The 22,309-nt window shown below is 37.5% G+C and overlaps 2 protein-coding genes across 4 annotated transcripts in view; both read right to left on the reverse strand.

Annotated features, from left to right (window-relative positions):
• Positions 1-3,217, reverse strand: part of LOC110116505 (histone-lysine N-methyltransferase ATX4-like) — a 32,567-nt gene extending 29,350 nt beyond the window's left edge. Inside the window, exons 1-6 of one of the 2 annotated variants that reach the window (XM_020850086.2) lie at positions 3,058-3,217; positions 2,179-2,823; positions 2,047-2,102; positions 1,752-1,962; positions 412-525; positions 212-280 (exon numbers count right to left, since the gene is read on the reverse strand). In XM_020850086.2, coding sequence (XP_020705745.1) covers positions 212-280; positions 412-525; positions 1,752-1,962; positions 2,047-2,102; positions 2,179-2,760 — 1,032 coding nt within the window. In that variant the 5' untranslated portion in view covers positions 2,761-2,823; positions 3,058-3,217. The other variant, XM_020850087.2, reaches the window with a different exon arrangement.
• A 2,691-nt stretch (positions 3,218-5,908) lies between these two features.
• LOC110116508 lies at positions 5,909-7,371 on the reverse strand. 2 transcript variants are annotated; one of them, XM_020850092.2, is made up of 2 exons: positions 6,515-7,371; positions 5,909-6,355 (listed from the first exon to the last, which is right to left on the reverse strand). In XM_020850092.2, exon 1 carries the CDS (start codon positions 7,308-7,310, stop codon positions 6,570-6,572), a length of 741 nt encoding a protein of 246 aa, XP_020705751.1. In that variant the 5' UTR covers positions 7,311-7,371; the 3' UTR covers positions 5,909-6,355; positions 6,515-6,569. The 2 variants fall into 2 exon arrangements, with proteins under 2 accessions (XP_020705751.1, XP_020705750.1); XM_020850091.2 differs by having other exon boundaries at positions 5,909-6,409.
• Positions 7,372-22,309: the final 14,938 nt, after the last annotated feature.

Genomic DNA, 22,309 nt, shown 5'->3' on the forward strand with positions numbered 1-22,309 from the left:
AAAATAACGCAGGTGAAGAGTGCAACACCAATATTGACGTCGCATTGTTCACCTGCAACCAAATACCGGAAGTTTTGCCGTTCGGCTGGAGCTCGCTAGCGACATCATTCATGCATTTGAAGTTCGGTTGGAGAAAGACTTAACAAATTTGAACTGGCATTTCTATGAAAATCAAAGACAACCATTTTGACAATGACGTAATTCAACTTACCCAACTACCACCATCTGTGTGATGCCAGATCTTCTTACATATGCCACAGTATTGTTTTGACCTCAACAACTGAAAAGATTGTGCATGATGAAAGATAACAATTAATACTTCAGAAGATGGTCAGATCATAAATCTATATTTAGCATTGGGGAGATTCCAGGGAATTTCCTTAAAGAAGTCAATGGCGGAGTGAATAATACCTTTGCACAGTGCCTACAGACCAATTGTTCCGACAGCATCTTCATCTTCTTTGTGCCTTTGGATTGAATGATCAATCCACAACTATGACATCGAGGTCCTGATTTGTCATCGCCCTAAACTTAAAAAGTAATCAGGTAAACTGAACATCTCAGCCAATTTTCGTAAACAGCAGTTACATATAATGGTCGCACACGTCTAGGATTAAGAAAACATGCCATATTTAGCTGGTATAGAAATAGCTGCAGTGATCAAGAAAATGAATATAAGTTAAATAACGGTGACAAGTTTGACAATGTGGCTCAAGCTAGGGAACTCGATATTTACTTTGAGAAATATTTAACATGAAAGTCTCCTACTACCACATTAAGGCTTCGTTTGGGACGGCAACGGAGTTTTAGTACAATTTTTTTTTATTTTTAAACTAAAACTCTGTTTTAGAAAGCAATAAAAAAGCCGTCCCAAATGAAGCCTAAATAATGTTATATTGCTTTGAGATGGTTTCCTGAAAATGCCATCTATAAAATGAATAAGACAGAACAAATATGCACTCAACACAAGAAGCAGGACTAGCCACCTCGCCTTACTTGCCTGGCCACTCGGCATGCCCGCACGAGGGACGGAGGACGGGCAGAATTCAAAATAGAGCAGGTTGGCGGGTTGTGTCGAGTCAATCATGTAATCCGCGTAGGTCAGGTCCGGGTTGGCAATCCTGACCCATTTGCAAAATCGGGTCGGGTTAGTGTCAACCCGTTTAAACCCGGGTCAATCCGGGTTCGACGCCAACCCAACCTGCGGACCCATTTTGACACTCCTAGAGCTAAACATGTGCTAGCTAGCATTGGGAGAGAGAAACATTAGCAAACCAAGCAGCCTGCCCACTTTTTTTCTAATTTTTCAAAAAAAAAAACTGTAATTCACTTTCAATTTTTTTAAGGTACATTGTTCTTAAACATAGTTTAAAATCTTAAAACATAATTTATAAATGCTACATGATTTATTTATGTTACATCTATAATGACATTATGCTATTGTTTGAATAAGCAAATTTTTAATTGCATATATTAGTTCTGAAAGTACCAAAACCAACAATGATCAAAATGAAAGGCCAAATGTTCTGATACCGATACTCCACAAAGGAGCCTGAACTCTGAAACCAATATGAAAATCAGGCTTTAAAACCTTAGTTTCATCCAAAATAGGATTACAAATTTTGTATTTCAAAAACTTGATATCCCTGAATAAATGCCTACTTCACATATTTACTCATTCCACGCAACTATAGTACTACAATATATGATGTTCTAATAAGTAAAAAAACTAATGTCCGCAATAATCTTGCCTGTATATGTGAATGACATTCCAGGTCATGGTTTGAGCTGGTTGCTTCTTGGATCCCTCTAAGAACAGATTGATCATATGGCATTTGCCCGATCATGCTCATTTCATCAACTTCGGCACCTACAAAACCATAATCGGCTAAGAAGGCTTCCTCAATAGCCATCCGGAACTCACTGGGTTTGCTCTTGTAGAGCTGCGTCTGCCCTTGAAACCTGACACAAAAAAAGACTAGTAATTCGAAACAAAAAACAATTAAAGAAACAAAATTGCATTATTACAGAGCTTAAGTTACGAACTTATCCAAATAATCTATGAATGGAAATAGCATCCCTTGTTTCACCCAGCCGTAATCCTGCCCATGAATAGCATAATGGAATTAAATAAATCAGGTCGAGAATTAACATCAAAGTACAGACAAGAAAAAATACCCTTTCTTGTCCATTTCCAGAGAACCCAAAGAACATCACACAAAGAGCTCCAGGAATGCAGGAATTGAGGACCATAGCAGGAGCTTGCTGCATTGGATTGATTACAACCGCAGGCCAAGCAGGATACTTCTTCCCTGATTTCGCCCAAACCACATCCCCTAAGCTAAAATCCCCTGGAAAAAAGTAATCCTTCCGTCTTTCAACAATCTCCCTTCCCAAATTAGGCTCCTTGCTAACTGCGTCGGAATAAAAGCTCGCGGGATCTTCCACCCCCAGAAAACTTTCGGATAAAGAAGTGAGAGTACTTCGCGAAGCAGAGTACTTCTTAACACGAAAGTTCCTGCAAGCGCTACGGTAGTCCTCTTCGCTAACCAATGCAAGGGAATTAGATTCGGCGGGTACGATAAAAACGTCTTTTTTATCGTCAAAGATCCTTTTTTTACGCTCTGGCGATTCTTCTACATTGCTGATATCCATTGGAAAAAACATGTCCACTCTCCGATTCTTCCCGCTGCTCTCTACAGTCCCATTGCCCTCGACCTCGCCGCCAATTTCAGCCTTGCACCGCTTCAGGCTCGGCATTTGGCCCCTTAGGCTCCGTTTAATAATCTTCTTCTGCCCTATAGTTCGTCTTAGAGTTCCAAGCTGATATTTTGATCACGAAGAAACATCAGAAACCCTAACACGCGCCAAAAAAATAAAGTAGAAGAAAATATTGGGGGCAGGGATTGGATCGCAGACTAGACCCTCTTTGATTTCTGTCAATTTCCCTCCTACGAGGGAGCGAGAGGGCCAGAGAGGGACTCCAAGCTCCAAAATGGCGAGCGGAATCGAGAGCTAGATGAAAAATATGAGGTGAAACTGAACGGCATCGTTTACCTGTTAACGAGGCGCGAAACGAGTAAAACCCGTCGGACTGCGATCACCGAATCTAGTTTTTTCTTTGAACGGGCGGGACATGGAAAACGTGGGAAGGGAGAAATTCCATTTTGGAGTTGCGGGAAATGAGTAGGCGAGTCGCAATGAATTTGAGTCGAAGCTAGAGTGGGGTTGTCGATTTGATCCTGGGATTTTATTTTTTTTTTTTATTTTTTTTAATATTATATTTTTTTATGGTGAGAAAAGGATGATTTTTAAAATCAAATTAGATTTGTGAATTTCTTAAAGCAATTTTTTTTATTTATTTTAGATATCTTAGTGTTTTGTTCAAAGTGATGATGAAATAGTTGAGGATATTATTAGTAGAATTCAAGTTATATGGATGGAGTGGAGGAATGCAACAGGCTTATTATGTGAAACTTTAGAAAATATATTATAAGATTGTGGTTAGGCCTGTAATGCTTTATGGTGCAGAATGTTGGTCATTAAAAGAGAAGCATGATATTAAGTGTTGAACATATGAGGATGCTCAGATGGATGAGTGGCTTTACACTTAAAAACACAATATGAAATAAGCATATACGTGAAAAGGTTGGAGTAGCTCCAGTGAAAGATAAGATTAGATAGAGTTGCCTTAGATGGTTTGCTCACATAAAACAGCGGCCTTCTGATAACCCGGGTAGGAGAGCAGATGTATTAGATTTAACTTATGTCAAGAAAGGTAGATGTAAACTTAAAAAGACTTGGTTATGAGATATTAGAAATAACTTTTTTATTATATCTAAATGATAATTTGACTCGTAATCAGACACAATGGATAAAAATGATTCATGTAGTCGATTCTACGTAGTAGGATAAAGACTTGATGTTATTGTTATTATCCACTAGCTCATTTAGATGGTTCAAGTTCACCAACCATAGTCCATCCTAACTTTTTTTTGTTTTCTTTGAGATCAGCATATGATATCTAAACGCTTATCCCCCATGAGATACAAATAGTACAATCTCAGCATGTTTCCTCTAATTATTAAGGAAATGCAAGGCATATGTAAAGTTTCTCTCATTTCTTTTAATTAGTTATATTTACGGTGAGGCACAAATTAAAATTTTGAAATTGATTATTTGTTGTAATTTTGACTTTTTTTTATTTTCAATTATTAGTTAAATTCTTATTTTTATAAAATTAAAAGAAAAATTTTAATTTATATTAATTTATTTAAATATCAATAATTGAAAAAAAATGGGATCTTAGAATGAAATGTATTAATCTTAATCCCTCCCAATCTAAATGCCTCATACAAAAATAAATCAACACGTGTTTACTTGTAATGCATAATTAGTAAAGGGGAACAGAAGAAAAATAGGAGTTTGTTGTTAGAGAATATTACATCTTAGGCTTCATCTGGGACGACTTTTTTTATAGCTTCTTAACAGTAAGAAAGTCGTACCAAATGAAGCCTTAAACTCATTTGTCTAATTGCGTCCATTTTGATATGACTTCATGTGCATGAATATTTGTTTCAATGTGGATAATATTTATTTCACATGCTAATTTTATAAAATTTAGCAAGAAAATCTTAACTTTTTTTTGTTGATATATGTTATTTAAGTTGAAGTTAACTATGTTCATTAATAAAGATAATTAAATTTTGATTCATCCACAATCCAATGAAACTCAATGAACTCAGCATCAATTTAGTTCAACACTACTTAAAAAAAAAGTTGGGTTAATATTAACTAAATCAATTGATTTCATAAATATAGAATTGAAATCCATTGATTTAGTTAGGCTTCGTTTGTGACAGCTTTCTTACAGCTTTTTAAAGCAGCTTTTTAGTGCAAAAATTTATAGTTTAATAATTTTTTTACTACAAAGCTGTAAGAAAACTATCCTGAACGAAACCTTAGGCTTTGTTTGGAACGACTTTCTTACTGCTTTCTAAAGCAGCTTTTTAGTACAAAAATTTCTTAAACTAAAAAGCTGCTTCAAAAAATAGTAAGAAAGTTGTCTCAAACTAAACCTTAATCTAAAAATTAAACCAACCAAATGCACACTACTAACAATATAGTTGCTCTCTATTAACTCCCTATTAGGGATGACAATCCATAGCCCCATTACTTTGTTGTGATATTGAGTATGAGATCTCATTCAAAGTTCAAATACTTCTTGGTGGTGGTTTAAAAGTTCTCTTGTAATTTATAAAAGGAGTGTTGATATAAATTCACTAGGGAATGAGACACACCCTAAATTTCTAATATAGGAATTTTGAAGAATTGAAGTTTGGTCTACATTCCCTTTAACTATAACAAATCCCTAAACATCTACAAGAAGACTTAAGTCTAAATAGGCTCACAAGCTAATTTTGTGCTTGCCCCAATTACAACCATATCCATGATGTTACCATGAAAGTCCTTTAACAATGTAGCCTAGGTTTCAAAAACTATCATGAAAATGAAAAGAGGTATTTACATAAATATCATTTTATATCATATTATTTACATATCTAACACATAACACTTTAATATTTCATGTCTATCACTCAGAGATGATTTTAATATCAAGTATATCACTCTTATATTTCATTCCTACCACTCATATCACCCTATAAACTTTCATGTTCCATTCCTTGGACTCATATTTGATCTATGAGTGGTAGTCATGAAATATTAAAAATTTAGATGTTAGATATGTAAATAACTTAATATGAAGTGATATATATGAAAATCCTACTCCAAACAACTTTGTCCTGCCCGACCTCAACTCTATAGATGAAGGTTTCATTTATGAAAGCTTTTGTATTGTTTTGGTTTTCAGATCGCAAACATAATTTCAGTTTTCAAAAAAAAAAAATTTCTTTCAATAGCATTACAATCATCTTTATAAAAATTACAGTAATCTCAAACGGATCTTAAACTCACATCAAGCCTTCACCCATAGTGCTAGCAACATAAGCCGTGCAATCCACCATTGCACCTTCTTCTCCGCCCACAACGTTTAAAGCACCCACATTTGATTAATATAAAAAGATTGATCCACCAAATGAAGAAACAAACCTAAATCTACTAAAAAACGATATTGGAAAAACTATTAGGTGCAGGCAACATACGTGTTTGGCTATCAGCAATAATCATCGAGATAGAAATGCTAGATCTGATTTGCTGCAATTCCCATGTATTAATTTCTCCACAAAATGGTTCATCGACAGCCGAGAGCTCATTAGTTGCTAAAAAGCTGAAAGATAGGAGTTGATGAGCCGAACGATCATTCAAAAATTGGTCAGAGTAATTGTCAGCCATACTGTCAAACAAGAAGCTAAGATGATTCAGGATATTCCAGTGAAGTTTTGTCGCTCTGATTGAAGAGAAAAGGACGAACTATGATTGAAAAAGATGAACTGAAATTCATCAATAATACAACACAATTGTTTCGGCAAGTCAATAATCAAACAAAATCTACCTCCAGATAATACTATAAAAGGCGCCAATCAGAAAGCTCCAACAAAGCTATAAACTCAAACGTACAGTTCGGAGCAGAACCGGGAAGAAACCTTAATTTCATCATCGTCCCCGCTCTCATCTCCATCCAAGTCAAATCCCAAATCCCTCATCACATCCCTCAGCTTCATCACCGCAGCAGACCACTCGTCCTCCGGCCATGTCGCGCACATCGTCGCCTTCCAACCTCTCATCTGACACTCCACAAGCATCGCCGCCCCAAGGCCCGCCATCACGCTCCCCGAAGGCAAGTACTCCCAATCCCGAATCAAACGATCATCTCCTAGCCTCTCCGACGATGTTTCCAGCTTGAAACCCACCGCTTCATCCGTCAACAACCGGCTCCTGTAACTCTCCACCTTGATCGAATCCAAGATCAGGACTCTCTCTCCGCGGATCTCATCCAGCAGCGCCTTCGCGACGGCGCGAGACCTCTCGTAGGAGACCTTGTGGTTAAGGGCGGCAATGATGGCGGGAGAAGGTTGCCGATCGATGGAGTAGATGTTGCACGATTTGGAGGAAATATTGGTTTCTGGGAGGATTAGGCTTCCGATTCTTGTTTTATGGGCGATGCGGCGGAGAAGGGCAAGAGAAGGGGCGGAGATGGCGATTATGAGGATGGAAGGGCGGAGGGTAGGGGGATTAGGGTTTAGGCGGAGGACTGGAGGAGGAAGGGAAGGTGGTGGGGTTGCGAAGTTGTCGAGGTCTTCTTCGAAGAATCTCGATGGTGGTGGAAGCTCCGTAAGTACATCGTCCATTTTCTTCTGTATAGGATTTGGAAATTGGGGTTTTGGTTTCCTGGTACTTCAATGGATCGCGTAGGATTTATATAAAATGGCGAGTTTCCTAAATGTGCGAGTTTTTTTTTTTTTTTAATAAGTATATCCATCCACTATCATCTCTGAAAGGAACAATTATTAGGTCATATGACCTCACGTATCTTTATATTCTGACGCTAATAACATGTCACCGCATGTTCTTACTCTTTACCGAGCAGCCAGACGACTTGACCCGGACCGAAACCCGGGACTGCTATGTTCACGTATTGCTAGGTATTGCTCGGCATTGCTCGGTATTGCTAGGTATTGCTCGGTATTGTTAGATATTGCTTGGCAATAACGAAGAATATCGCTTTGTGAAGACCAATACCGAGCAATATCGAGTTTTTCTCGGTGTTGCTCTTCACATAATGGTATTTCACGTTATCGTCGAGCAAAATCGACCAATACCTAGTAATACCGAGCAATACCAGGTCGTCGTGGATTTAAAATATGCACGTGCCACATACCCACTACTCGTTGGGTCGGGTCCGCAATATTGTGCCTGCTACATGGCACTATATCAGTGATGACCGAACGTAAAGCTACGTCCGGTCACCGGACCAAATAAAAGTTCCTCTGAAAGAGTGCTTGGTAGCATAAATAATTCTCAGTTGACTTAAAAAAGGCACTCATCTTTGAAACTTGTTAGCCCGCACTTGATTGGGCCCCACTTAAGAGGGATCTCTGGAGCTTTATTTGTTTGACTTTAAGTAAAACAGTTGAAAATATTTTAAATGTAGGTCTGAAAAATATCGATATTTAATTTGAAATAAATAAAATATAATGTAAATTAATGTAAATTATGGATGTATTTGAAAATTAATTTTTAGTTTTTTTTCTTGTATTTCGAATTCTTTCGATTTTGGTGATTTTCAAATATACTGGAACTCCATTATTTGATGTTGTCCTTTACCGCCGCCGACCACCACTGTCATGGCCATCCACCTCCACAAACTTTTTTTTTAACTTTACACTGCATTTATTTTAGTTCAAATCAAATAAAAAATAATTTTACGTGCTTATTTTACACATTCACACAACTCAAAGTTATTTCAAATATACTGTATTATTGTTATACTACATGCATCTTCAGCCAATTAATATTGTTGCATGCATACCAAATGTTATTCATAAGTGAGTTTCATCTCATACAAACTAAGGTTAATGCCATTCAATTCCTTCTGAAATTATGAATTCTTAAATATTTGTAAAAATCTTATTAAAATTACCATTGAAATCTACATATGTTAGTATATCATTACTATTAACATCGAATATAATTAATGCAATAATATGATTTCACTTTTATATGGTAATAATATATTGAGTCATATATCTGATTATATTAAAACTTAATTGTTATTCATTTGATTGAGCATTTGAAACACAAAGTGTTGATAAAAGGCATAGGATCATATTAGCCAACTTGATATATTTATTTACTTGGCATAACATTAGTGTGTTATGATATGACTAAATGTTGAATTGATTAATTCATATCTTATTATGTGATATCTCATATTTATAAAGTGATGTATCATGACTTAGGTTTCGTTTGTGACGTCTTTCTTACTGCTTCTTAAAGTCGCTTTCTAGTACAAAAAATTTAAATTTTGTACTAAAAAGCTGCTTTAAAAAGCAGTAAGAAAACTGTCCCAAATGAAACCTTAATAATGAAGCCATAAGCAGATAATAATTCTACCTTTTAACTTACAAAGTAAGTGATTTTTCCAATGTATATAGCCATAGGGTTTCTATCACCAATAATGAATGGTTTAAAGTACTTGAATAGGCATGAAGGTATAAATAATATGCATGATCTTAATATACTTACTCTAATAATTTAGTTTTGTATGAAGGTCAAGTACACAGTTAGATAGAATAGAGAGGTGTACCAATCATAAGAGATATCATAATTTTTATATAGAAAACCCTTAAAAGAGGAATGCCCACAGCGCCTTGCCTAGTTGAAATGATTCCATTAGTATTAATAGTTGATTACATATGATATCCTTCCCTTGGGGAAGATGTTGGCTCAATATAGCAAATATATATTGAATGAAACACATTACATAGCTGGAGAATGACATGATTGTAAAGGCCATTTTTCTCCCAGGATCGTCCGGGACGAAGTTGGATCGTCCCGGGACGATTTGTACTGGTTGTGCGGGAAATATTTCTGGCTGCATGGTTCGTCTGGACGAAATTTGGATCGTCTGGACTAAAATTTTACAGAGCCAAATCGTCCAGGGACGTTAATTAATCTCGTATGGACGAAATTCGTCCAGAGCCGAATCGTCCCGGGACGAAGTTTCGATCGTCCAGGACGATCCGTCTGGATATATAAAGAAATGAGATATTTTGAACAGAGAGAAAAGCCTAGGAGAGAGAAAATCGAAGGAAAAAGAAAAAAAGTGATTTTTGGGCGACTCCGGTCCGTTTTCGTCCGTTGTTGTAGTTAAAGAAGTTGACCGACTCGAGGTAAGGTACATTCCGCCTTTCTCAATTTTCAGAAACAAGGATTTTGACGAGTTTTCTGTTTTGAATTTTGTTTCCGTTAGCGAATTTTGGGTATTATTTTCTTTTGACAAATGTTTTATCGCATAACTTTTGGTATGTCTTTGAGATGATAATTATGCACGTTTTGAGTATTTTCTGAAAGATTTTTACCGAATATTTTGGATTCTGCGGTGTTTTAAGTGAACTGCAAATTATCAGGATGTTGAAAAATGTTTTGTCAGTACAATGAAAGTCTTACAATATTGTTGTGAATGTTCTGTGATAATTTGGTAACTTTCTGAATCTGTGAGTTTTGTTTAAATTCCGTATACTGCCGTTATGCCGCTGAATTTTCGTACGATTTCTGAAATTTCTGAAATAAGATAATTTGAATATTTAAAGTGTTTGTGTGCTATCAAAAGGGGCTATAAGGGGTCAGAATCCGTTAAGATTCTGTAAGTGTCAGGGAAAGGGGTTATAAGGGGCTAGAATCCGTTGAGATTCTGTAAGTGTCAGGGAATGGAGACATAAGGGGTCAGAATCCGTCGAGATTCAGTAAGGGTCTGGAAATCTGATATGTGATATGTTATCTGGAATATGATGTTTGATATCTGAAATTTGTTATGTGACTTATCTGATTTTTTTATGAATTATCTGATATATGTACGATTCGGGTTATTCCGTGCGATTCTGTCTGCTCTGTGACTTTAAAACTTTATGATATCTGTACTGAACGCCGATTCGACATGACTTCGTTTTCTGTATTTGTTGTGATTTATGATTGAATAAGCATCTGTTCTATGATTTTCGTACGGCTTTTCTGATGTGCGTTTGTGACAATTTTGATTGGTGATTGATGTCTTGCTGAGCTGTTAGCTCATCCTTATTTTTTACGTGGTTTTCAGGTTCTGGAAAAGGGAAGGAAGTTGTGGATTAGCGATCCAGAGTCTGATTTGTGATTATGTATTTTGTACTTTTGATTTTTGTACAGTAATGACTCATCTGTTATGTTCTTTCTGTCCGTAAGCCATGTATTGTATCTGTATATGATTATATTGATGAAAAAAAATATAGATGAACTGCGCTGCATTTGGATATTTTTAGTAGCTTTGTGTTTTTCTGTCTGTGTTATATTTGGAAGAAAGTTTTGAAGCAAATTCCAAAGCCAGATCCTGGATTTGTTGGCTCTGTCGCGGCCCGATGTGAGCGGGATCCGTCACGGTCGGGTTGGGTCGTGACAAGCTTTAGTGATATCAGAGTAATAGTTTTGGAATTTGGATTATAATACAGAGCTATAGAAAGTGATATGTGAGTCTGTCTCGGGTAGGTCTGGTTTGTTTGGATTTTTTTCTGTTGTTTTGTGCTTAGTTTTCTGTGTGATCATAGATCTGCCAGACCCAAATATGACAGATGGGCATAGTGCTAGTCAGGCGGCTCCAGTGGGCAGTACAGCCCCAGTGGTTGGTTCCGATACACTTTCTCAGTTTGCTACATTGATTGCTCATATGATGAGCGAGACTCAGAGTAGAGCCTCTACTATCCGATCTGAAGATATATATAAACATCTGCAGTTGTTTCTGAGATTGAAACCTCCGAGGTTTGAGGGCACTGTTGAGCCCAAAGCAGCTGAAGAATGGTTGAGGAGGTTATAAAAGACTTTTAACGGTATGCAGTGTCCGTCGGACAGGAAGGTACCATTGGCAATTTTTCTATTGGATGGGGAAGAAGAGCACTGGTGGATAGGCCAACAGGAGGCGAAATTTCAAGGGAAGTTAAATTCTTTGATTACTTGGGAAGAATTTTCTGAGAAATTTCGATCGTGGTTTGTACCTCCTTCTGCACGATAGCAGATGCAGGAGACTTTTCTGAGACTTGTTCAGGGGAGCATGACTGTGATGCAATATGAGGCAAAATTTATTGCTTTAACCTGTTATTCTCCACAGTTGGTAAGTACTTCTGCTGAGAGGTGCTATAGATTTCTTAGAGAACTACGAGATAGTCTGAGGCAGCCCCTGGTGCCATTTCATATTTCTGATTTCTCTGAGCTTGTGGAGAGAGCTCGTCTGATAGAGAATGATTTGATGGCTACTCAGCAGCGGTGGACTGCAAGTAGGAAGAGATTTGGGGGTTATGCAGTTTCTGGTACTGCCGCTACCGGTACGACCAGTTCGGGATCAGTCAGTGGGACACCTGTGTGCCAAATTTGTGGACGATAACATTTTGGCCAGTGCTTCATGACGACTAGTCAGTGCTTTAAATGTGGTCAGCCAGGACATCGGATTGCAGAGTGTCCACAGGCTGGATTTGATAGACGATCTGAGTTTCGATCTGATAGTAGACCTATTAGTTCAGCAGGAAGACCGAGGACTGTTCCTCCACGTACTGTGACTGAAGGATCTTCTGGTGGTAGAGGTGGTGGATCTAGTTCTGTGGCACGGAGACCACCTACTGGTAGTCAGCGGGAGTCTAGTGGTTCAGTAGCTCCAGCTCCTGTTCAGCCTCGAGTGTATAGTTTGAGTCAGCAGGAGGCTCGAGATGCTCCGGATGTGGTGACAGGTACGATTTATATTTCTGATCAACCCTGTCGAGTTTTGTTTGATTCTGGAGCCAGTCATTCATTTTTGTCTGAGCGTTGTTTTGATGCTTTGCATCTGGATTCTATTTTTCTACCAGTTTCTCTTTCTATTATTTTTCTGGCTAGAAGCAAATTGATCGCCCGGAAGTTTTTGTTTTTGTAAGATTGATATTTCTGGCAAGAAGTGGAAGTCAAATTTGATTTTGTTGTTGATTTCTTCTTACGACGTGATTTTGGGTATGGATTGGCTGAGTCTGTACGAGGCTCAGATTGACTGTTTGAAGAAGCAAGTGAGTTTGTTTATGGATGGAGAAAGATGTGTATTCCAAGGATTACGAGGTGCTCTATCCTGTCTGATTTCTATATTAGAAGTCAGAAGAATGTGGAAGAAGGGTTGCCCGATATTTTTGGCTTCGGTACGAGATAGGAACCTAGAACCCACTTCTATTTCTGATATACCAGTTGTATAAGAGTTTTCTAATGTATTTCCTGAGGAGTTGGTTGGTTTACCTCAGGATAGAGATGTTGAGTTCTCTATTGATATTTTTCCGGGAATAGCTCCGATATCGAAAGCTCCGTACAGGATGGCACCGAAGGAACTTTCTGAGTTGAAAGTTCAACTTCAGGAGTTGGTGGATAGAGGATTTGTTCATCCTAGCGTTTCTCCTTGGGGAGCCCCTGTATTGTTTGTGAAGAAGAAGGACGGAACACTCGGTATGTGTGTTGTTTACAGAGATTTGAATAAGGTCACGATCAAGAACAAATATCCGTTACCACGGATTGATGACTTGTTTGATCAGCTTTCTGGCTCTTCTGTATTTTCGAAGATTGATTTGAGATATGGATATTACCAGGCGAAGGTGAAGGAAGCTGATGTGTTGAAGACAACTTTCAGTACTCGGTACGGGCACTACGAGTTTTTGGTTATACCTTTTGAGGTAACCAATGCACCAGCTATTTTCATGGATTTGATGAACTGAGTGTTCAAGGAGTATCTGGATCAGTTTGTGATCGTCTTCATAGATGATATTTTGGTGTATTCTATTTCTGAGGAAGATCATGCCAGACACTTGAGCATTGTGTTGGAGACTTTGAGGCAGCATCAGCTATATGCTAAGTCTTCCAAATGTGAATTTTGGCTGAAGAGTATTTCTTTTCTGGGGCATGTGGTGAGTGGTGAAATTATTTCTGTTGATCCCCATAAGATTCAAGCTGTTGCTGATTGGCCAAGGCCTACTACGGTATTTGAGGTACGTAGTGTCTTAGGCATGGTTGTATATTATAGAAAATTTGTGAAGGGATTTTCTCAGATTTTTACGCCTCTGACGAGACTGACTCAGAAGTCAGTAGCTTTTGTTTGTACATTGGAGTGTGATGCTAGTTTTCAGAAGTTGAAGGATTGTTTGACTTCAGCTCCAGTGTTAGCACTTCCGTCAGGTACGGAAGGATTTCAGGTGTTCAGTGATGCTTCACTGAAAGGTTTGAGCTGTGTTCTGATGCAGCATGGTAAGGTAATTACTTATGCTTCGAGACAGTTGAAACAACATGAAAGGAATTACCCTACCCATGATTTGGAGTTGGTTGCAGTTGTGTTTGCTTTGAAGATTTGGCGTCATTATTTGTATGGCATCAGATGTGAGATCTTTACGGACCACAAGAGCTTGAAGTACATATTCACTCAGAAGGACCTGAATTTGAGGCAAATAATGTGGCTTGAGTTTATCAAGGACTACGACCTGACGATTCAGTATCAGCCTGGCAAGGCTAATGTGGTAGTAGACGCCTTAAGCAGGAAATCTTCTGGAATCTCAGGTATTTACCTTACTTCTAATGAGTATTTGATACGAGATATGGAAAGATTACAATTAGAGGTGATTTTCTCTACTAGTCCGGATTCTGGTGTTTTGACTCAGATGAACATCTAGGGAAGACTGGAAGAAAGGATTCAGGAAGCTCAGAAGTCGGATTCTGACTATTTGAAATTGATTGCTCAGATTGAATCTGATAAGAAACCTGAACTCCGAGTTTCTGATTCTAGTGTTATTTTCTGCAAGAATAGACTGTGGATTCCTGTGTTTGGATATTTGAGGAAAGAGATTCTGTACGAATCTCACCATTCAGGCTATACGATACATCCGGGAAGTGGTAAGATGTACAGAGACATGAAGAGTTTGTTCTGGTGGCCTGGAATGAAAAATGATGTAGTAGATTTTGTTCAAAATGCGAAGCCTGTCAGTTAGTGAAGGCAGAGCATCAGCGACCAGGAGGTCTTTTGTAGTCATTACCTATTCCTGAGTGGAAATGGGAGGAGATAACGATGGACTTTGCTATGGGTTTTCCTCGATCTAGGCAAGAACATGATGCCATCTGGGTGATTTTGGATCGATTGACGAAGTCTACACACTTTCTTCCGATCAGGCAGACGGATCCGGTGGATAAGTTGGCACATGTATATGTGAAGGAAATTATCAGATTACATGGTGTGCCTAAAGTGATTGTATCTGATCAAGATGGACGGTTTACTTCCAGACTTTGGAAGGATATTCAACAAGGCTTGGGTACGAAGTTGCATTTCAGTACGGTATTTCATCCGCAGACTAACGGACAGTCTGAGAGGACTATCCAGGTACTGGAAGATCTTCTGAGATTATGTGTAATCGCATCGAACGGCTCCGATTTCCTCAAAATCCAAAGTCGACCGTTGCTACGCGAGAGCCCTTTTTCGGTGTTTTTTCGAGCGGAGCAGAAAAAAAAGGAGATGTTAGAAGGATGGGAGGAAGGCTCCGGTTAGGGGATTCTCATCGGTTCTCTCTCTCAGCTCCTTCTCCCCCTCTCACTCTCGGTAGAAGCTCCCAGGCGGACCGATCCCGAGCTCTCATTCTCGAGCCAGAGGCGAATCCCGACCCCTCTTTCTCCTCTCTCTCGCGTGAGTCCAGGCGGATGAATCCCGTCGCCCCCTCTCTCTCTCTCTCTCTCCCTAGTGTTCGCGGAATCCAGCCAAGGCCGAAGCCCCTTTAGACTCCCGCCTCCTCTTGTTCGCAGAAGCCAGGGAGCCGAGGGATGTCTCTCTTCTTCCTTTGGTCGTTGTTGTACTCCTCCCCCTCCAGATCGAATCCGACGCCTCCAGCCAAGGCCTGTCCCGACCTCCTCTTGCTCTCGTCCGACCCCAGCTAGGACCGAGCCCGACGGTAGCCGAACCCCGATCTACCTCTACGGACCAATCCCGACGCCGGAAGCTGCCCGAACTCCTCTTCCTTGCAAGATGAGTATTTCTCCTTCTTCTTCTCCTCCTTCCTCTTCTAGTCCTTCTTCTCTTGATCTCCCTCCACCTTTCTCTCGTCTTCTACCTTTTTTTTTTTTGCCTTTGCAAAAAAAAAAACAAAAAAAATCTGAAAAGTAATCTTGTTTAGATCTCATTTTTGCTTCATATTTGTGTCTTATTGAGAGGGCCATTGCATAAGTCTTGAGTGGTCTTGTGAGGTTTCGGAGTGTATATGTCATTACATTCCTAGCCTTATTGATTTATATGTATTTGAAGTCACTTTCTAAGGTAGATATCATGATAGCTTGCATAGTTGACTTTGGCATTGTGTCGGTTTGCAATCTTACCAAACATGTTGATTTACATTGTGTTGAAATGGGTAATTAGCATGTGAGTCTACTTTTGTTTTATGCCACATGGTTTAGAAGCTTTAGGTGTGAATGGTGACAAGGCTTTCGAAGCCATGTTGTTTCTTTAAAAAAATCATGCACATCAAGTGTTTGGTGAAATTCCTTTGAGAATTTTGAGGTGTTTTTGTGGGCAATTTCATGAAGCATGCTCTTTCTCGCTACCATGTGTTATATGATCTTGCAAATATTGTCTACCTAATGTTTGATGAAGTGCCATCAAAGGAAGATTGTGGTGTTTTTGTTCAAATTGAGGTTCCATTTTGTTCAATAACTCATAACTTATAGTTGTACAAAATGTTTTGCTAACATTGGATATCTCATTCAAGAGATATGAGATTATTTGAATTATCCTTTATTTATGCTCATTGTCTCCACCTCTTGTTTTCATTGCATTGGTAGCATCTTCCACTTAATATGGAATTTGATGTAGCATGAAATCTCATATGTTTGGAAGTGTTAAATACTTATTTCGGAATCAACATCTTATGGGGTGTGAAAAGTTTTAGAATCGTGTCTTTTATGATGTCGGCATGATAGTTAAAAAAAAAAAAAACTTAGAGTTTCCTAAATATTTTCGTATGATAATCAAAGCTTACACCTAGCCTTGAATGTTCAAACTTTCAATTTGATGTTAGTGGCATATTTCATATATTTTGGAATCCCATTTATGAGTTAAAGATTTATCGTTCTATGAATCTTGGCATTGGTTTATATACGTTCCCTTAAATATTGAGGTTGGTTGCTCCATGTCTTTGATGCTTATTGCTTTACTCTATGGCTTTTTGGTAGGATTATATTTTATTGAGCGACCCTTTCTTTACTAACAAATTTGTTGTTGAAAGTAAAGCCTAGCATGAAGTACGTAGCAAGCGGGTAATTCCATTCTATGTTGTTTGCATATCATGGATATATTTGGTGTTAATGTTATGCGGAGTTTGATTAAAAAGAGAAGGTTTGCTCGCATAGTTTGGGAGGAGATTGCATTCTCCTCATGACTCTTTATAAAAGAATTGAAGCAATGGCTTGGTGATTACTTACACTGAGATGTGGAAATTTCTATATCATTCTATGAAGATTTGTTGGGGAGTATTATATTCTAAAGAGCAATAGCATGCAAGTCCCTTTAAAAAAAAATCTGAAACTTGACTTTCCCCTAGTTTTTTTTTTCTCCCATGTGTATACCCATGTGCTTTCTTATTGAATTGGTTATTACATGAATCTTGGAGGGTTTTGGAAGGATATTTAGTTGGTAGATTTGCTTATTTTATTCTTACTTTACTTTAGTAATGTGATATTGAAGTTGAACCTTTGCTTGATGATCCATCTCTAAGGTGGTCAGTTTCATGCTTTTATATTGATGAAAATTACATAGCTATGGTAAGAAAAGAGAAAAAATATTCTTAAGGCCCTATGTGTATTTGATACAAGCATTGTCATTCCTAATCAAAATGCTGAATTCTCTCTATTTAGCTTCCAAATAGTTTTATTTGGAAACTAAACAAGTGCAGTTTTTACCGGTTTCGCCTTTCAAAACTGCTTTTGGAAATAAATACATGCATATTTTTAATGTTTCTAGCCACCGAATTGTTGTGGGAATGAGTAGCATGTAGTTTTTTTTATTGTTTTGAGCTTCTGAATTGTTTTGGGGACGAATTATGAGCATATCTCTCGCTACTTTGTGCTCCAATGAAATGAGCCATCTTTGGAGCATCTTTGAAGAAGTTTTAAAGAGGTTTCCGATAAATTATTCTTAATCACTTATAAGGGGCATCTTCTACCATTCATGTTACACGTGGAGTTTGTTTCAATACTTTAGTAGGGATGACTTGGGATTATGTTAGAACGTCTTGTTGTAAGAATCATATGTGGGAAGACTTGAATTAGAACTTTTTACATTTTTGCTATTTCGCTTATACACTATCCGTTGGCATCATTATGAGAGTTTGTTGGAAGAAATTTCATGTTTTTCCTAAATCATATGATAAGTAAAAATGCTTATATCTATGGTTAGCAAATGTTTACATAGCCCACACATGTTTAGAATTAAATTATCGTGTATTTTTGTGAATTTGATACGGTATTACTCATGCTATTGCAGCTTTTCTTCTAACGGTTAGAGAAGTGGCATCAAATCTCTTTTCCTATGAGTTTTGAGTTTCAATATCAAATGCATTAGTTGTCCTGTTGGTTGATACGAAGTATGATGACTCTAGATTTCTCGAGTTGTAGTTGGTTGCAACAAGCAAAGTATATGATATTGTTTTCTTTCTTAAAGTTCTTAAGCCACTAAATTATGATTCGTTAGGTGAGGCAAGGTTGTTCTCCTTCTTCTTATTAGCATGATGATTTCACATCCTTTTGCAAGTTGTGGTTATGAATTTGGCATTAGAAATAAGCTTGGTAAATTTGTTGGAAATTTCATTCATGTTCTATATTGACATTAATTTAAAGAAGGGAGGTATATGGTTTTAATACAGGATGGCATGTCTCTGAAACGATCTTAATGCATTATGTGGTAAAATCTTTATACATGGCTATCCATATGGTCAGAATTCTTTTCTTTTAAGCATAGGAAGAATAAATTGCATCAATCCCTTCTCTCATCATTGTTTTTCTTAGAAGCATTGAGCCAACATCAAATATATGCGTTGCTTTATGATAGAAGAACTTTATGATTTGCTTTATATTTAGGAGATTTGTTATTGGCTTCATGCTTAGAGGGATTTATAAGTAGCTTTGTGCCAAGATTCCATGAGTGATCTTCAGAAAAAAATGAAAGATGTTGTAAGATTGTTTTATATTTGATTTCATGTTAGAAGGTTTCGTTGATCATTTCGCATCGAGAGGCTTTATGCGAATTGTTTTATATTGAAAGATTTTGGCGAATCGTTCTATGGTTAGGAGCATTTTTTTAAGGTTTTGTGAATTGTTTTACATCGAGAAGTTTTATCGAAAGTTTTTTTTGCGAATGTTTTATGATGAGGGCTCTACAATGAGGGGTTTTTATAAAACCTTCTCGTTGGAAAGCTTTGGGTTTTTCTACCCCACTCCAAATGAAAAGAAGAGGCACTTGATTTTTGGTTGTTTTGGTAGAATTCTGTGTCAAAAGAAGGGATTTTGATATAGGATTTTTGTAGGATTTTTGTGTTAAAACAAAATGAAAGAAAAAGAGATTTTGGGTAAATAACTTTTGGGGAAGTTTTGCGTAGTAGTTCATCTAGAGGTCCTTGCAAGTTATTTTGAGAGGTATAATCTTATGATTGGATTAGTGTAGTAGGATCTCTTAGTGTCTTTTGGGGGGGTAGTTAGTGCTTTCCTATTCAGATTAAATTCTTTTAGTGGTTATGTCTAAAGATGCATTTTGGGGTTTAAAGCTTTAGGTAATTTTGGGTTAAATTCCCTTAGTGTTTCTTCCTACAAAATGGATCTTGGAGTTTGAGATATTAAGGAACTTTGTGTTGGAAAGCCTTTAGTGTCTTCTTGGAGTAGGTAATCCTCACTTAAGTTAGCTTTCTCTAAGGTTAACTTCTAAAAATATAGGATTTTGGATAAATATAAAACAAAAGAGAGTTTGGCTTTAGGCTTAGCCTTAGGAATTTGTTTCCTTTGGTTATTTTGGGCTTTGTTTAGAGGGTAGTTAAGTTGTTTGGGTTGAGTCATATATCAAGTGCCTCATTTGGATTGTGGGGACATTAAAGGGCATTGTTAATATTGCTTTAGGATACACTTGTCTTTAAAGAAGTGTGTCCAAAACAACAATGCCTACATCCCTTTTATTTGTAATTTTCATTCTTTTCTTTCTACTGCATTGCTATTTATTATCATACTTTCATGCATAAATTCCTAAACCTAGTGACACTCGTACGAAAATCCTAAGGGTTAGAAAACAAAACCTCCTTTTATCCCCACAACCTTAGTGACACATAAGGACAAAAATTAAAGACCGAGTCTTAGAAAATATAGACTTAGGGTGCATTCTCCTTATAGGATAGAGACATTAAAACTAAACTTAGCGACACGTCTTCCTAGGTTTAGCCTTTTCTTTCTTTAATCCATTAATAATCAACCAACCATTTATAACCTAACTCTTAGAATATGTTAAAATATTTAATTCTTAATCAAGTTATTGTTAATATTCGTAATCATTAAACTATAAATCCAAATCATAAACTTAAACCAATTTTAACTAATCTAATAATTAATCCTTAACCAATCTAAAATCTAAAAGATGTAGATTTTATTAGGGATTAAATTACAAACTAAATTCATTAGGATTAAAATACTCTTAAAGATCAAACCTTAGATTAACCTTATAAAATCAATCAACAAACCCCTTAATACATAACAACCACTCCAGAAGTGAAGTTTATTGGATGGAATACTCTGAGCTGCGGGGCTAAGTGTCCTAAGGAGGCCTGGTTCCTCGAGCCTGGTGGCACAACGCCACGAATGGATCCAATGGGGTGTTAAAATTTAAAATTAATTTCTTAACTGGCTTAAATCAAATCTTAATTGATAATAAATCATTTAATCTACCTTTTCTTTTAATTTACAACCAACAAAATAATCAATCAAATCTTAAAACAAAATCTCTAAAATCAATCCGAAATTACTAATATTTCAACTTCAATTAAAATCTCTCTTTTGCCATTTAACAAATCAAATACAAACAATTTCAACTAAATCATCCTACATAGGACCTATCCAAAACTGCATAGCCTACATACACCTTAGATTGGCTTGGTTAGGGCACGACTCCTAGTCTTAGGATAGTCTGACATTTTCTTCTGTTGATTTAATGTTTATTATATGCACATGCTTGATAAATGCTAATTTAAAATTTCTTGTTAATTATAATTTTGTTATTTACCTGCATTCTTTTCTGAATGGCATCTACGCTCATTTGTGTATTTTTCTTTCACTTGTCTTACGTGGTACATTGGAGTAATTCACTTGCTTAGAGCTTTTAAGTGGCAGCGCCACAATCGGGGAGCATTGCTTATAAGCTTGTAAGTGACAGCGCCACAATCAGGTATAATTTCTGCAACTTGTAAAGTAAATTTTTAGTCATATATCGAATTGCTACACATCACACACGATTTGTTGATAGGTATTCTAGCATGTTTAGGTAGCTGGCCTTAGGGTAGTTCACTAACGAAGCTTTGGCCCTATAGGTCAAAGCTTGCCCCCTTCTGTGAGCCCTAGAGACCATTAGGGTCATTTAGGCCTGTAGAGTAGGCCACCTATTATGCCGGTTGGCATCGTTGTTTTCCCACACGAAGTGGGCATCGTGGTTTTTCTGCTAGGATTTTGGCCTTTTCCGGTTTTGGGTACGATACCCTCCCCTTTTTTTTCTTTTTTTTTTCTATGAGCCTTAGATACCATTAGGGTCATTTAGGCATGTAGAGTAGGCCACCTATTTGTGCCAGTGGGCACTGTTTGAATGCTTTTCTGTGCAGGTACCTTGCCTGGAGGGTACCCTTAAGGTGTGTTTATTTACTTTTTCTGTACTCTGGATGTCATGCATACGTTCTTACACACTTTTCTCCACAATGCACTTTATATACATACATGCATTGCATTAGTGGATCTAAGGACATCTCTTATTTATGCATCTTTTCATGCCATCATACAACGATAGGTCTATTCGTCTGCATATTGTAGAGTCGTTGATTTAAGTCTTTTGAACTATTAATCCTTGAATCCTTAAGATAGACCCTTCCCATCTTGCATACATATAGGACGGTTGGTTGTGCTTAGGATTTTAGCTGGCTTCCTTTGTCAGGCAAGGAATAAGTCCAGGACTGCATTAGTTAGGTCGTAGATGTTAGTGTTGTGTGTACAACACTACATCTTTTATAGATTCAGGGTCTAAAGGTGAGTGGTACGAGTGTACCCATATACACCTTATTGGTGGGTAAGTTCTCCATTCTTTCGGAGACTATAAATCCTACCCATCCGCGTCACACAGATGACGCCACCTCCCTCTTTCTCTCGTGCATGTCTGAGATGCGTTGTCCTTCCTTTTTCTCCAGTTTCCACTTCTTCTAGCTGGCCGAATGTTGACTGAACCCTGTGTGATTGATTGAACCAAGTTGGGACCTTCTTTCCCTTTGATTAGGAAAGCCTAGAAACACCTTTGCACTAAACCCAATTGAGAAGATAATTTAACATCCTTAATTGAGAGTTT

Source organism: Dendrobium catenatum, unplaced genomic scaffold, assembly GCF_001605985.2.
Source record: "Dendrobium catenatum unplaced genomic scaffold, ASM160598v2 fragScaff_scaffold_993, whole genome shotgun sequence".
NCBI classification, from domain to species: Eukaryota; Viridiplantae; Streptophyta; class Magnoliopsida; order Asparagales; family Orchidaceae; genus Dendrobium; species Dendrobium catenatum.